This window comes from Uloborus diversus, chromosome 8 (genome assembly GCF_026930045.1).
Source record: "Uloborus diversus isolate 005 chromosome 8, Udiv.v.3.1, whole genome shotgun sequence".
In the NCBI taxonomy this organism is placed as follows: domain Eukaryota; kingdom Metazoa; phylum Arthropoda; class Arachnida; order Araneae; family Uloboridae; genus Uloborus; species Uloborus diversus.
The window spans coordinates 144,434,541-144,449,174 of NC_072738.1; the positions used below are offsets into that span (position 1 = coordinate 144,434,541).

Here is a 14,634-nt window from a genome sequence, read left to right on the forward strand (position 1 = left end):
CATGGCGACTACGCCGAAAATTAAGATATAAATTTTTGAATTTGTTGCAAAAAAAAATTTAAAAATAAAAATCCTCATGAGAATACATTTTAGTTGAAAAGTTTTTAGCACTTTTGCATCCAAAGCAATGAAGATAAGGTGAAATTTTAAATATAAAACTTTTTATTTCTCAAGAAAATTACTTTAAAAAATAAAAATTTAAAAAAAAAAAACGATTTGCGGCACATTTTAAGTTATTTTCCTTAGTTTGCAGTTAAATAAAACATCCAATTCTGCTTTGTTTTTGAAAACTTAGGCACTTAAGCATCTTATCTACTTCGATCTTGTGAATGACCAAATATGGCGACTATGTTTCTAGCTGAAATGCTGAAAGCATCCATTGCCTTTCCGGCCAAAAAACGATCTCTAAACAATCTTTGCCAAGTTTTATTTATTTATTTTTCTTTTATTTATTTATTTTTTTCTTTTTATTCTTTTATAAAATTGTCTGCACGTCGCTGAAAAATCTGCGACACAAGTCTCGCAGTTTCTGCTACCGGGGATAGACATAACTACAGGCTGCACCTTAAAATCTAACTTCCAGAATACTAACCCTCATCATTCATTTTTGGTTTTGTTTGGAAAATAAAAAAATACCAACCACTTGTTGTAAAAGCAATATGTGTTCTTCTCTGTACCACTATCTATAAAAATCTGGAATTTCAACCCATAGTGCTGCTAAAACTAAATATTGAAGCTGTGTAGATTCTGAGCCTGATAGTCAACTCCAGATACCAAAATTAAACTCAATATATTAAAATTGTGCCAACCTCACCTCTTGTAAATTCAAAGTTCAGTTTTGAATTTTAATCCTTGTGTTATCTATTGTCAACTAATTACCAAATGTTTTTAAATAATTTTCCTCTAATTAGTACTGGTTAATTTAATTAAATTCTATTAACTAGAAGCTAAAAGTGTCTATACATTCTGATAACAGGGGTCAGCATTAAAAATTGGTCGAAGAAAGGGGTCTGCCACGTATAATGTTTGGAAAACCCAGCCTTAGATCATGCTTTAAAATTAAATGTGAACATTATAAACACATGATAGAATTTACATAACAAATATAAATAAATAAAAATAAAGAAATATCTTTTAAGAAAATGGTGCCAACAAAATTTCGTCTATTGTAATTTTAAGGAAACCTTACGGATATTTTTAGACATACAGTTTTATCGATCAGCCACAGTCTATAATCCTCACAAAATGTATATAAATATAGGTTTGAAATCTGAATACTATACATTTGTTTTTAATGGGTTTCTTGGCTACATCAATGAGATATATTTTTAACATACACTCTTTTAACTATGACATTCATGAGAAACTACTTTAAAATATAATGTATATAATTATATTACCTTCATGGCCATTTTTCAAAACATTGGTGGAACTCAGAAGTTCTGTTCTTTGAACTGATAACACCCTAAAAAAAGTCTTGTATTACTATATTTTACACAAAAATTTATGCTTAAAAGAGTAATTAAAGTTTTTTTTTTTTTTTTTCAAATTAAAAAAAAAAAAAAAAAAACACCACAGCTAAAATTTTGTTTTAAAAGAAAAAAAAATGAAACAAACATGTTTTGAAGGAGAAATGAAATGGTTAACCTTACACCATAAATTAAAAACAAATAAATATTAAAATTGCATAACTGATTAATTAGACTTGTAAGGATGCAGGTTAGAGTTATGAGGAATCCCTTTTGTTGCATAACTTTCCATATCTACTAGGTTTTTTTTTTTTTTGGGGGGGGGGGGGTGTCTGTCACTGAAAAAAGGAAACTAGTAGCACTGAAACACATATCAGTAATCCTTGGTGCTACTTGCAGGGCTCCCAACACATTTTAGCTTCAGAAAAGGGTAAAAGAGGACCATTTTCAATCAAAAAGGGTACTAAAGAGGACCAATTAGGATCAAAAAAAGGACTTTGGGAGGACCACACATAGTTAAACCAAGGGAAGCATCAAAAGGCTGAGCTAAATTGTATAATCTATATATATAAAAATGGAGTTTGGTAAATTTGTTCCCTAAGATCTCGGAAACTACCCGGCAGATTTGGCTGAAACTTTCACTGTTTGTTCTTTTCGGTACTGGGGAGGTTTGTAGACCAGTTCGAAAAAAATCCGATTGATAGTTCCTTTTTTATTTTAATTAGTCCAAATTTTCGCATAAATGCCCCAATATGACGGTGAAAAAATACTTGCACATATTAAAATTATGTGTCCATCGAAAGCGCTTATTTTTCTGCTGAAGATGGCATTTGTTAAAAAGTTCTAAGTTGTATGAAAAACGAGTTATGAGCTCTTTTTTCCATGTTCGAAGGCTTTCCTCAACCCAATTCATTATTTCGCCCAATCCAAAGTTGCGGGTGTGACATTTACACTAACTAAATTAGTCATCAGCAAAAATATTTTAGAGTATAGGTTTCAATTTTTATATTTTTCAATAAAGATCACTTGCAGGTACATTGATGCCAATTTGCAAGTTGATTGATATTTTATTTATTTTTTAAAAAATTAATTTCTACCTGTTGCGGGTGTGACATAAAAAGGACATGCATTTTCACCTTGCGATCAAAACATTCAAAACTCTGTGAATTATATCAACTGATCGAACTGGTTTTTTTTTATGTTAGACAGTAATACTTAACTAATTATTCTATACAAAAATTTAGATACTCACTCAATTAGTTTCACTGTAAAAAATATTCAAAGTTGCCGTTGCGGGTGTGACTTGTGTGGCCAATAAAATAACAACATACACAAATAGTTATCAATCAGACATTTTATGATTAGCACAGTAATAAATAAGAGAAATTGCAAATAACTAAGGAATTTTTTTTTACATAAATCTCATTTCCAATCTAGAATTGATGATTTCAGGGGGTGTTAGTTTTCTTATTACAATGTTCTGTTTCTCCCATGATATGTCTGACTGATTGGGCCAGATGTATACATGTTCTGAAGGTTTTTTTTTTTTCCAAGTATTCTACTTGTATGTCTTCTCCATCTATTTGCTTGATTTGACCTTTTTTTTTTCTTTTTTTTGAGGTATTAAACAAAACTAATTCTACAAAATCTCCAATAGCATTTATATTGCCAAGGGAGATCGTTTCCGACTGAGGCAGCAATGAAACTATCTTCAGTGCACTTTCTGCAGTTAGTGCCTGCCACTTGAATTGTACCCATATCGATCGGTACAACATGGTGTTACTGATTGTAAGTTTGGTATAGCTTTGTACAAGGCAGCAGCGTGCGTGAAGCATTTTTGCAACATCTTTTGTGATGTCGCTCTCCGCAGAATAAAGTACTCTGATTTTTTTAAGAACCTTTTCTGCTCAAATAGCAAAATCCGATGCAGAATTGACTGTTGCTCTACGCTGTAGAACGGCAAGTGACACGTTTTTTTTTTTTTTTTGTTACCGCACCAACACCATCCACAGCTAGCTGCTTATCCATGAGTCCTTGCAAAGTATGACCACGCAATTTTAATGTTGTAGTCTTTATGGTTGTATGACATTAACAGAAGATTGTACCTGTCTATGGATTGCATTACCAAAGGTTTGAGCTCTTCAAAAAATTGCCATCGACTCTGCTTCTACAGCTGGAGATGGTGTGGCCCCTTTTGTCGAAGATTTCTTTCTCTCTCTCTACACTTTCTCTGCCTCTCATTCTGGTTTTGCCTCTACATTTTCTTTTTTTTCATGGCCACAGATGTAATTTTTTAAAGTAGTTTCTTCGTAATTTCTATTCTTGCTTTGTTTCTTTCCCTTTCTTTTAGAAAATATTCCGAGTATTTAGCCGAGTTTTCTTTCATCTTTTTACGATAATTTCGGAATCTTTCAGTGCTGTTCATTCTTCTGCAAAAAAAAAAAAAAATGTGTAAAGTGAATAAATATAGCACTACAAGTCCCAAAATACATTGTTGAACATGTTTTTTTTTTTTTTTTTTTTTTTTTTTTAAGTTCTTTGAATTTTTTAACCCCAAATGAAATTAAAAACATTAAGTTTTGATTCATTTAAAACTTTAACTGACAGAATTTTATACAAAGTTTTTTTGAATAAAGATTTTAATAAAAGTTTTATTACTATTTTTATTATTTCTTTATATTTATTTTGAATTTGAAGTAAAAAATAATCTGTCCCTAATATTACATTATTTGTTTTAAAAAGTAAAGGGGGGAAAAAGTCAAATGCTGAAAGCAAAATTATACATTTTTATACATATTAAAAAAGATAAATAAAACTTTAAAAAACCAAAACAATATTTTAAAAAAAAAAAATGTTACATTATTGAATAGTTGCCTTAATTATAATTCAAGAAATACAAAAATGTTTCTTAAGGGAACCAATAATATAGAATACCAAACTCGATAAATCAACTGCACATGCTCTAAAGATATTAATTTTGAATTAACTGGTGTCTAGACAAATAAGTCAAAGGCCAAAGGTTAGGTCAAAGGTTAAAACATTAGTGCTGTCATCTACATGCATTCCAGAATTACATTTGTGTTTAATTTAAAAAGATGTTGCGGGTGTGACTTTAACTAAATGTCACACCCGCAACAGGAACACGTCACACCCGCAACGCTTAATAACTCCAATTAAAACATTAATTAATTTTTTTTCTGTTTGTTATTCAAAGTGCTTTAGTAAACTATTTTAGAATACAAAGTTTCAAAACTTTTAGGCAAATAAATTTTTCTGTGGAAATATAAATGCATTTTTTTGTTGCGGGGTGTGACACAATAATTAAGAATAATTAAATATGCTTACCTTTTGTAGTGAAGATTAGTAGAAATTTCTCTTCAGGAAAAAACTGTTGCTAATGAATGTCAGATTATGTGTGAAACTTTATAGATTTCTAGAATTATTTGTTCAGCTGTAATAGACCATGCAACATAAGCAGTTTTGGTGCAGTCTAGTTTGCACTGATATAGTTCCACTTTAGTAATTAAAATAAGAATGTTAATGACATAAATGAAATTTTTTTTCAATAAAATATGAAATAGTATACTTTTAACAGTGTGTATGCAAAATTTCACCCATATTGAATGAAATTTGAATTTTTATCCTCATGTCCACTTTTTTTGGATTGGGCGATTTAGAGTATCATCTCAACTCCCAGTTGATAGTTAGAATTGTTTTACTGTTCAAAATTTTTGCGTTTCATGTGACTGTTCGAGGCTTTTCTCAAGTCAAATCTTAAAGTAACGTTTTTTCACAAGATTGGCTGATAATAAATGGATTTGGCTGATTATTTTCCATTTAAATGGAACTTTAAAGAAATTATTGTTCTGTTTTTATTATTTGTGCTGATCAGACACTTACTCATTATCCAATCTACCAGTAGAAATCTCGCCAAACTCTTTGCAAAGATTTCAGTAGCTTATGCAAGTACATTTGGCAATTTTTTCAACTGTCGCTGTTTTTGAAGCCAATGTTTCTCAGCTTTACCATGTAAACAAAATATCGCCATAGAAAGAATCTTTAAAACTTTTCTCAAGATGTAAAATAATCCACCATAAACTAAATTAGGCAAATCCATTAAAGAGCACAAAAACTTCCATAAATTTTTCTTTTTGCACATTTTCAAACAATCGCCAAATTTTACTACTCATTTTGGAGACATTTTGGATGAAAATGTTTAGCTCCATGTTACGGTGACTAGAAGTATCTCAGTAACAAAAATTAGTAACATATCGTTTTACAAAGAAAGGAAAGGAGGGGGAGCATTATCGAAGGTATCCCAAAGCAATTCCTGCAAATTTGGTAAAATCGCACCAAGAGCCCACAATGATTGAAATTTCCCAAAATAACTAAAGCAAATGTTAAGGGAATTACGGGCGGCTACATTTCTTTAAACGCTTTATACTTCAATAGCCATACAGAGAAGGTTTTAGACTCCATGCTAAAAAAATATTAGCAGATAAAGCTTTTCAAACATGAGGAGATTGATTTCATATTTTGGAAATTTTTATATGCTTAAATATCGTGCTTTCGTTTCTAAGTCAATACTATTTTGTTCTTAGTAAGTATTTCTATTTTAGTTTTAAAAGTAAGGAAGAAGCTAGATTTTTAATCACTTCAAAAAATGTGTTTTAAATTCTTTCATTTATAACAGAAAACAAATGCAAGTAAGGATTGTTTCTCATAATTATTACTGACCCAGGCCACGCCGGGTATTTTTGCTAGTAATGATATAATTCCTTTATCCCCTATGAAACTGATCTTTTTATCCATTGAATAATATTATTTACACAAATATTTGGATGGGGGGGGGGGGGCTTTTAGTTCAGCACTTAAGTTGACTTGAACCAGAGATGCTGGTAGTCTCACTGAAGGAGAGATGAAGCTGCGCTTCATCTTTATTTAAACTTATTTTTATGTTTTTTCTGACATGTAATGCTTTTTAATAGCATTATCATACACCAAACAAAAACACGTTATTCTCTTGTTGTTTTCCCTAGTCTCTAATTTTGTTCCCATCTTCATCAGTTTTATCTAACTACTTGCTGAGAAATTTGCATTTCCCCATGACTCACACTGAAACCTAAAAAATATTGTTTTGATTTTCAACAAAGCTACAACTGAGTTTATAATAAAATTATTTTATGTTTGGATTTTAAATTTAAACTTATCACAGGGTTCATACTCTTCAGGGAGAAAAAAATTAAGCATTTTTCAAGAGTAAAAAAATATTTTTCAAGGTACTATCCTAAATTTGTACTGTAAATATTACGTGCAGATTTCATTTAATGCTAACATATAAATAACAGAAAGTAATATAAAAAGTATAGGAAAACAAACTGCTTTTTCTACAAGAGACACTTTGATAAAAGATCTACTACTGCATTGAAAGTTTTCCTAAAAAATGTCTGAAATGCTTAATCACAAAGAGAAGCAGATCACATGAGGCTTAGTTTTCCAATTTTCATATTCAAAGTATATTTTCAAGAATCATAAAGCTTAGATTAAAAAAAAAAAAAAAAAACTCAATGATTGCCATGAGTTCTTTGAACTTTTACCGGGGGGGGGGACTAATTCCCCTCTTTAACAGGCATCATGACAATAAAATGATGTACATAAATTCAACTTTATAAAATTTTATAATTCAACTTTGTTTCAAATACAAACACTAAGTTAAAATGTTATGCACTCTATTGTTTACATTTAATACCCTCCCCCTATAAAAAAAAACAGTAATAACCGAAAGTAAGCTAATAATAATTAAAATTAAGTTTGCAAAACTAGAAATTCGAATTTAAAACAAAAAATTATTAATTTTTTAGTTATTTAAATAAAAATTAAAACGAGTTAATCTAATGTAGCATGTCAAAACAACTTTAAATTGCCAAAAATATAAAAATATTTATTAGATGCCAAAGGATTGAAAGCTCAGATAAGCAAATTTTCACGAACCAAGTTCAAATTTTGACATATTTCCCATAAAATAAATTTATTTATTTTCTACTACATTAAACATAAAACATGCTAATCTAAGGTAGCATTTGTGAAAATAACTTCTATTGGGCAAAATATTTTAATATTTTCATGATGCAAAAAGATTGAAATTTCAAACACTAAAACTCATTTTGCGCGAAGTCCGAGTAAGTTCAATGTTGCTATGGTTTCCAAAGTAAGTACTTCGTTAATTATTGAAATTAAACGAAAAATAAGCTAATCTAAAGTAGTATATGTCAAAATAACTTCCTACTGTCATAAACATCAAAAATATTTACAAGATGCAAAAGGAATTGAAATTTCAAACGCAAGAAGCAGTTCTCCGCGAAGTCCGAGTAAATTCAATGTTGTCATGGTTTCCACACTAATTCCTTTGTTAATGAAAATTAAACGAAAAATAAGCCATTCTAAAGCTCTGAGCTAATTGAGAATGCTCGAGCCTCGGATGTCGGAATTCTTGGTTAATAGAAACTTTATATAAAAACTTGTCAGAATCGTAAATTGTATTGACTAAAAATACGACTGAATATTCATAAAAGATGGACACATAAAAAGTAATGTTTTACAGTTTAAAAGCAAAAATAAAAAATAACTTGTAGTACGTTTAAAAAGTCAATCGAATTCTTTTAGCCATTCCAAGTTAAATATTGAAAGATGCATTAAAAACACAGAAAATATTCCAGAAAATATTTTTATTCTCAAATTGAAAATTCCTCATTTGATTAAATTCACGTTATTTTTTGAAAAATAGACTTCATTATCGGCTTGATTAACAGAAACCTCGGTTAATCGAAGCTCAAATAATCGTGGTTCTACTGTACCTCGGATTTTCAAGACTCTACTGTAGTACGGGAAAGTCAGGTTAAGGCGCCGCGGCCACGTTTGGGTGTACAGTATCTTTTAAAGTAGTGGAAAACTTTTAAAATCTGATTTTTAAGTAAAAACAATATAAAAGTAGACTAATCGGACCAAAATGCTAAAAAGCGGTCTAAAGTGGACTTACCCTAAAAAACGGACTTTGGCGGGAAAACCGGACCATTTGGGAGCCCTGTACTTGTGAAACTTTAAAGTTGTTCTTTGTTTTAGATGAAGATTAGATTTAGGTTTAATCTAGGTCAAAAAGTAAAGATATTTTTCCAAAACTCTAATACATAAATAAATAACTTTCTCTGCGCTTTATTATCTACATAATCTAATATAAAGCAGAACCTTTAATTCAGGATCCAAGAAACTAGAAAAACAGAAAAAAGTTTGCTCAATTTTCCTGCCATTTTTAAAAAACAGATTTTGGCAATGTGAAAAAATGAGCATTTTTTCGAATTACCTCAAAAAATTTGTATGTTTCTCTTACAAATACTGCATATTATCATGAAGACTGGAAAATTTCAGAAAAACAAAGTCCAAAGCTGGAGAGCAACACAAAATTTTCAAAACATTTTGAAGTGAATTGTTTTTCTTTAAATTAAAAAAAATTTCCGAACAAAACTTAAAAAGAACATTTAAAAATCTGACTTTCTATTTTATTCCAATTGAAGATGAAAAAAATCATATTAATGCATTCTAATGGAATTTTTTGTTGTATGGCCATTAACTAAGAACCGTCATTTCGAACTTTTCCATGTGTATAAACTCAATGTATTTTATAGGAAAATAACATCAAAATACATGCAAAAATGCATAATTACGTATGTTTTTAACATCCAGGGGAGGGGAGGGTCAAGTGACTCCTCCACCAGACTGCCTAAGATTATACATTTGTATATTGCTGATTGCCTAAATAGTATATCTTTACATAAATAAGCAAACTCACTTTAGCACATCTCTGGTAAGTTTGGAAGTACTATTAGTAGAATCTGAATGAAGTTTTTCCAACAAATCATCAATAATCCATAAAAGTTCATGATTTGGTATCTGAAACAAAATAGTTTTTTTTTTTTAATTAAAGTACCAACTAAACAGTATACATTTACTGAAATTTTTGGTAAAGTCAGATTCACTGAGATTTCCAGGTTTCTCCGAGAAAAACTTCTGAAATTCCAGACACCAAAATTATACTTTTGATAGTTACATTTGATTGATTTCATATAAAACATAATTAAATCCTTATATGATATCCATATACAGTATATGCTCGATATCTTGAACTTAGATATCTCAAAAATCTTGATATGACAAAAAATTATTTTCCCCCTTGATTTTGCATATTTATCTAATGTTATTAGTCATTCTTATGTCGAAGAGTTTTTAATCAAAACCTTGTTACGTCGAATATTTTTCGAAGGACAAATATAATTTTTCTGGAAAAAACGGAGTTTATTGTCTCAAAGCAACTCGAGGAATGTTTCCAAAAATTTCTCACGCCGTTCATTATTTCAGGGTTAGAATAGGAATGATTTGAAGAAGCTTACTGTCACTTTCATACTAGAGCTCGAAGGTTTCAGCAAATATAAGTCCTGAGAAGCTCAGAAAACCTACCTAAAACTTTTCACACCATTTTGTTTGACCTTTTGACTCTATTTCCACCTTCATAAAAAAGGGCATATGTACGAAAAACCATTTCAGAGACACAGGAAATGGTGCAGTCCTTTGTCCAACTTTTCTTGTTCCGTGGCACTAGAAACCATTCTGCAACTTGGTAATGCAAATCTTTAATAAGTTTAGTCATTGTTAATCAGTACATTTTGATACTTCACTAGAGCAGGGGTCTCCAAACTTGTTCACTTGAAGGTCACATTGTAAATTTTTGGAGACGAGGTGGGCCGGTACAACCAGTGGCGTAGCTAGACCCGACTTTCGGTGGGGGGGGGGGGGGTTACTTCTTTTATATATATATATATATATATATATATATATATATATATATAAAATATTTATATATATATATATATATATATATATATATATATATATGTATAATCGCTTGGAATTTTTTCCTTTTTCTTCTTTTTTTTTTCTTTCTCTCTCTCTCTTCTTTTTCTCTTTTTTTTTTGGGACTAACTTTTCGGGGGGGGGGGGGGTTTGTCCCCCAAACCCCCCCCCTTATCTACGCCCCTGGGTACAACAATATTTTTGTTCTGATGGTCTATTTAGCACTACCCCCCCCCCCTCACTCCACCCATACATCCCGAATATACATAGATTTTTTTTTATAAGCGCTCAGTGGTGATTTTTGAACATTTCTGGGCTTGCTTCTCAGTTGCTATATTTCTTTTAACATATTTGCTGTTGGCTAAATTAAATTATATTTTAAATGCTCATAAATCTCTAATAATATAACGATAGAGAGTCTGGTAAAATTTAGAATAATTCAGGAAAGTGAAATAAAAGGTATTCTTTGTCACAAAATAAAGTGAAGTTTAAAAAAAAAAAGGCTAATGAGTGAGTGATTCAAGACAAAATTATTGCAATGCAATACAAATTTATTTTATTGAATTAATGAAGATTAAAAACTTGGAAATAAATAAGAACTCAATACGTGTAAAGCTTTTAAAAGATTTTGATAAGTTAAAAATTTAATGAGAAGATTGCATTTGTTTACCACTTAAAATTTCAGTCTATTTCAGGGACTAACTTTATAGCTCCTATCATTAAGAGGGATTTTAAAAGTTCGTCTGATAAAGAAGATCTATACTTAGATTTAGTATACTTTAATTTTGAAAATGTCTGTTCACATTTGTAAGTGGATACAAAAAGAGAAAACATAGCTCTAGCATGATTTTTTTCAGTTCTTAAAATCTTTTTCTGGTAGAGAACTGTAAAATAGAAGTAGGTTACCTTTCTTGTGGCATTCTTACAATGCTTTCTTGAGTAAGTCATTAGTTGCAAACTTGATGATTTCCAGTTTCATATCAGAAGGCACCTTGTCAATATCACACTTTAAAGGGTTTTGAAAGGGTTGAATTTCTTCAAAGCGGGTTTCAAACTCATATCCTAGCTGAGACATGACTTCCAAAATGTAATCCTTGGGAAAGGTAGCAGTGCGTAGTGCTCTTAAGTTCTTACGGAACTGATGTGATATACCTCACCCTGGGCGACTTTTTCCTGTTGGCGCCAAGAAAACAATGTATGACGACATATGTCATACATCATTCTTAGCAAAGCCAAATGGGGAGGCATATCACATCTGTACCAGTTCTTACATGTTTCAGAGTAATCAAATTTTATAGATCCTAAATGCTTTTCAAAAAGTATGAGTTTTTGTCCGAAAGCTTTGACATGGTGGTACAAGTCACAAACTGAAGAGTTTCCACCTTGCAATTTCAAATTTAGAAAATTAATATGAGTCGCGAGATCAACAACGTAAGAGAGTTTTCATACAAATACACTGTCAGAAAGTTAAGGTACAGGACGACGCTGTTAAGTCATACGAGTAAAAATGTCAATCGCTTCTTGAAGTTAAAAAAACTGCCGCAATAATTGCCTCTGCTCAACCAGCGAACTTCACAATGGTACAGAACCTCTGGGTAATCGCTGTCAATTTATCAAGGAATTTTTTTAATTGACAGCATTTGAAGGAACTTGATCTAGTGAAGTTAACTGTTTTGACAGCTACGTTTATTACTTCAGCTACTTTCAAGTGTTTCCCACACAAGGCTTGTTGATGGATAATGCAGTGAAAAAACATGGGTTGAACACCTCCAACTGTTTTTATGAAATCGGAAATGTTTCCAACTGCTCCGATTTTGAGACTACACACATTTTTTTCACCATCTGTAGTAACACCTTTTGGGTGTTTAAAATCAAGTCCAAGGATAGAAATGGTTTCACATCTTTTTCCAGAAATTTTGTCCTTGGTCACATTACTCTCCAGGAAATGCCCAATGCCAGGGGACTTCCAGGAGGATGTGGCATGGAGAAAAGAAATTTGTTCTCGGAAAGAGCAAAAAGAGATGGGTACTGCACTCGTAGTTAACCGGCAAAAAATGATTAAAAAGCAATTAAAATAAATGGTAAAAATATTTTAAATGATTATTGGAAATTAAAAATAATGTCTCAATTATATTTCCAATGGGACTCTCTTTGTTCCGAAAGAAGAAAAAGTTTGTAGGCTTCCCGCGGGCCGGACAAAATTTATTCGCGGGCTGGGTTCGGTCCACCGGCTGTAGGTTGGAGAGCCCTGCACTAGAGCATTCTTTTTTATCATTTATTCTCTATTATTTTTGGCTCATTTTGAAAATAAATTTTTGCTATTGTATTTACTTTTTTTCAACTTTCATTACATGTTTCCACTTATTTTTAACTATAGTGACTAATTTTTAACGTATTTTTTATTATAATTATGACCTTGTTATCTCGAAAACTCAATTTTTTTTATCAAGTCTTCGACTTCGTGATATTGAGAGTATATACACATACATGCTAAGATATATTTAACACCCCTACAAGCATATTTCATGCCTTATGTTTTAAATCAAAATTGTCCAGATGGGCCCCTTTTCTCCTATATACTGGTAAAACTTAAAATATCAAAAAGAATGTTCACTGTTTTTTATATTTGTTCAAATAGAAAAATAGAATTAGTCTACATTTGTTCCACATGAGAAATGGTCAGTTAACTTCCATGTTCAGAATTGAACCATAATTGCCTGAAATATGTTACTTTTTACTGTCCTTTAATAACCGCGCCAACAAAACACTCTTCTCACTACCAGTGATATATCACAATTCTTCAAGGGGTGTCTAGGCTAAAAATAGCCAACTCTGACTCAAGCAAATGTAAATAGAGGCAGTAATAATTCAGGGGTGACCACAGAAACAGACTTGATTTTTAAGTTACACATGCATAAAACTGATGAGATTATGAAAAATTACAGGATAAGAGAGTAACTTTTGACTTTCAAAAAATTAAGGGAATTAAATATTTAACTTAAAAAGAGAGTTTTGGACTCGGGGATCACCATCTTTCCTACACAGCTGTCCAAAATTTCTATGATGCACTAGGCACAAGCATCAACATACAAATTTTGTGTGTGTGCGCACAGCCAAGGGAACCCATATGGGGGGAAAGTGGGGGCTCAACCCCCACCCCCCCTATAGAAATAAGAACTTCCTTACTGTCAGTACTTTTTACTTTGCAAAAATTTAAAAACATTTCTTTTTCAGCCATAATTGAAAAAGTTATAAAAAATGTTAAATTTTAGTCACTCTAATCTCTATTGAAATCAGTTTCCACAGGGAAAATATCCTGCTAAACCAAAACCATGGGGGAAATATTTGAGCGCCCCCCCCCCTTTAAAATTTTGCTTGTGGCACCCATGTGCACAGCCAACACACAGACAAAAGTTGCAGCCACCAAATACTGCCCAGTACCAGCTAGCATATGGATGTTTCAACACAAACTATTCAGTGGTGGTATGAGATATGCATCACAGAGCTCTTAGACCTTCACGCACTTTGCTTATAAACCTAATGAATTTCTAATACACAAAATTTTAAGTATTTTCATATTTACAAAAGGGCTTGTTATTCAGAGAAGAAATTTAGAACCCAGTCACAACCAGATAAAACTAGCTGAAACTTGGAGAAGTAGCAACTCGGTGATATTTTGGCACGGTTGTCAAATTTTAGACAGTAAACGTTGCACTCTGGAAATATTAGCATGGCCTAAATAAAAAGCGCTTAGGAGTCGAAAAATTTGGCAAGAATTTTAGTTAGGTACCGAAGTATTTCCGGCAACTTGAATGAAAACAACTATCATTTCAAAAAAAAAAAAGTTTAGAACAAACTTTTACTGTGTACTTTATAAAGCGATTGAATAAAAGGTATTGAATGAAAGAAGTCGAGCAAGAAAATAATAAAAGAAAGATAATTCATGCATAATCTACGATTTTCATTATTTTTGTATCAGAAAGAATTGAAACACTTAAAATCGAATAGAACCGTATCTTGTAATGTAAGTTCGGAAATCTTATAAAATTTTTCATTAAAAAACATCTAAAGTCACCTGTTTGTTTGATACATAGGTGTACGGAACGAAACCAACATTTCCCTTCATGTCCACACATAATGCCCAATTAGGATTACTTGATAAACTGGGAATATGGAGAAATTGATCGCCTTCTTTAAACAATAAGACTTGCTTGTGGTCAGCGGAAAATGAATACCGTGCAACAAACAAATATACAGAAGACAT

At 31.3% G+C, this 14,634-nt stretch overlaps 1 protein-coding gene across 1 annotated transcript in view; it reads right to left on the reverse strand.

Annotated features, from left to right (window-relative positions):
- The window catches only part of LOC129228656 (NCK-interacting protein with SH3 domain-like), a 30,500-nt gene extending 15,866 nt beyond the window's left edge, over positions 1-14,634 (reverse strand). The window contains 3 exon segments of the mRNA XM_054863340.1: positions 469-506; positions 9,313-9,413; positions 14,446-14,634. Of these exon segments, the coding sequence (XP_054719315.1) occupies positions 469-506; positions 9,313-9,413; positions 14,446-14,634 (328 nt within the window).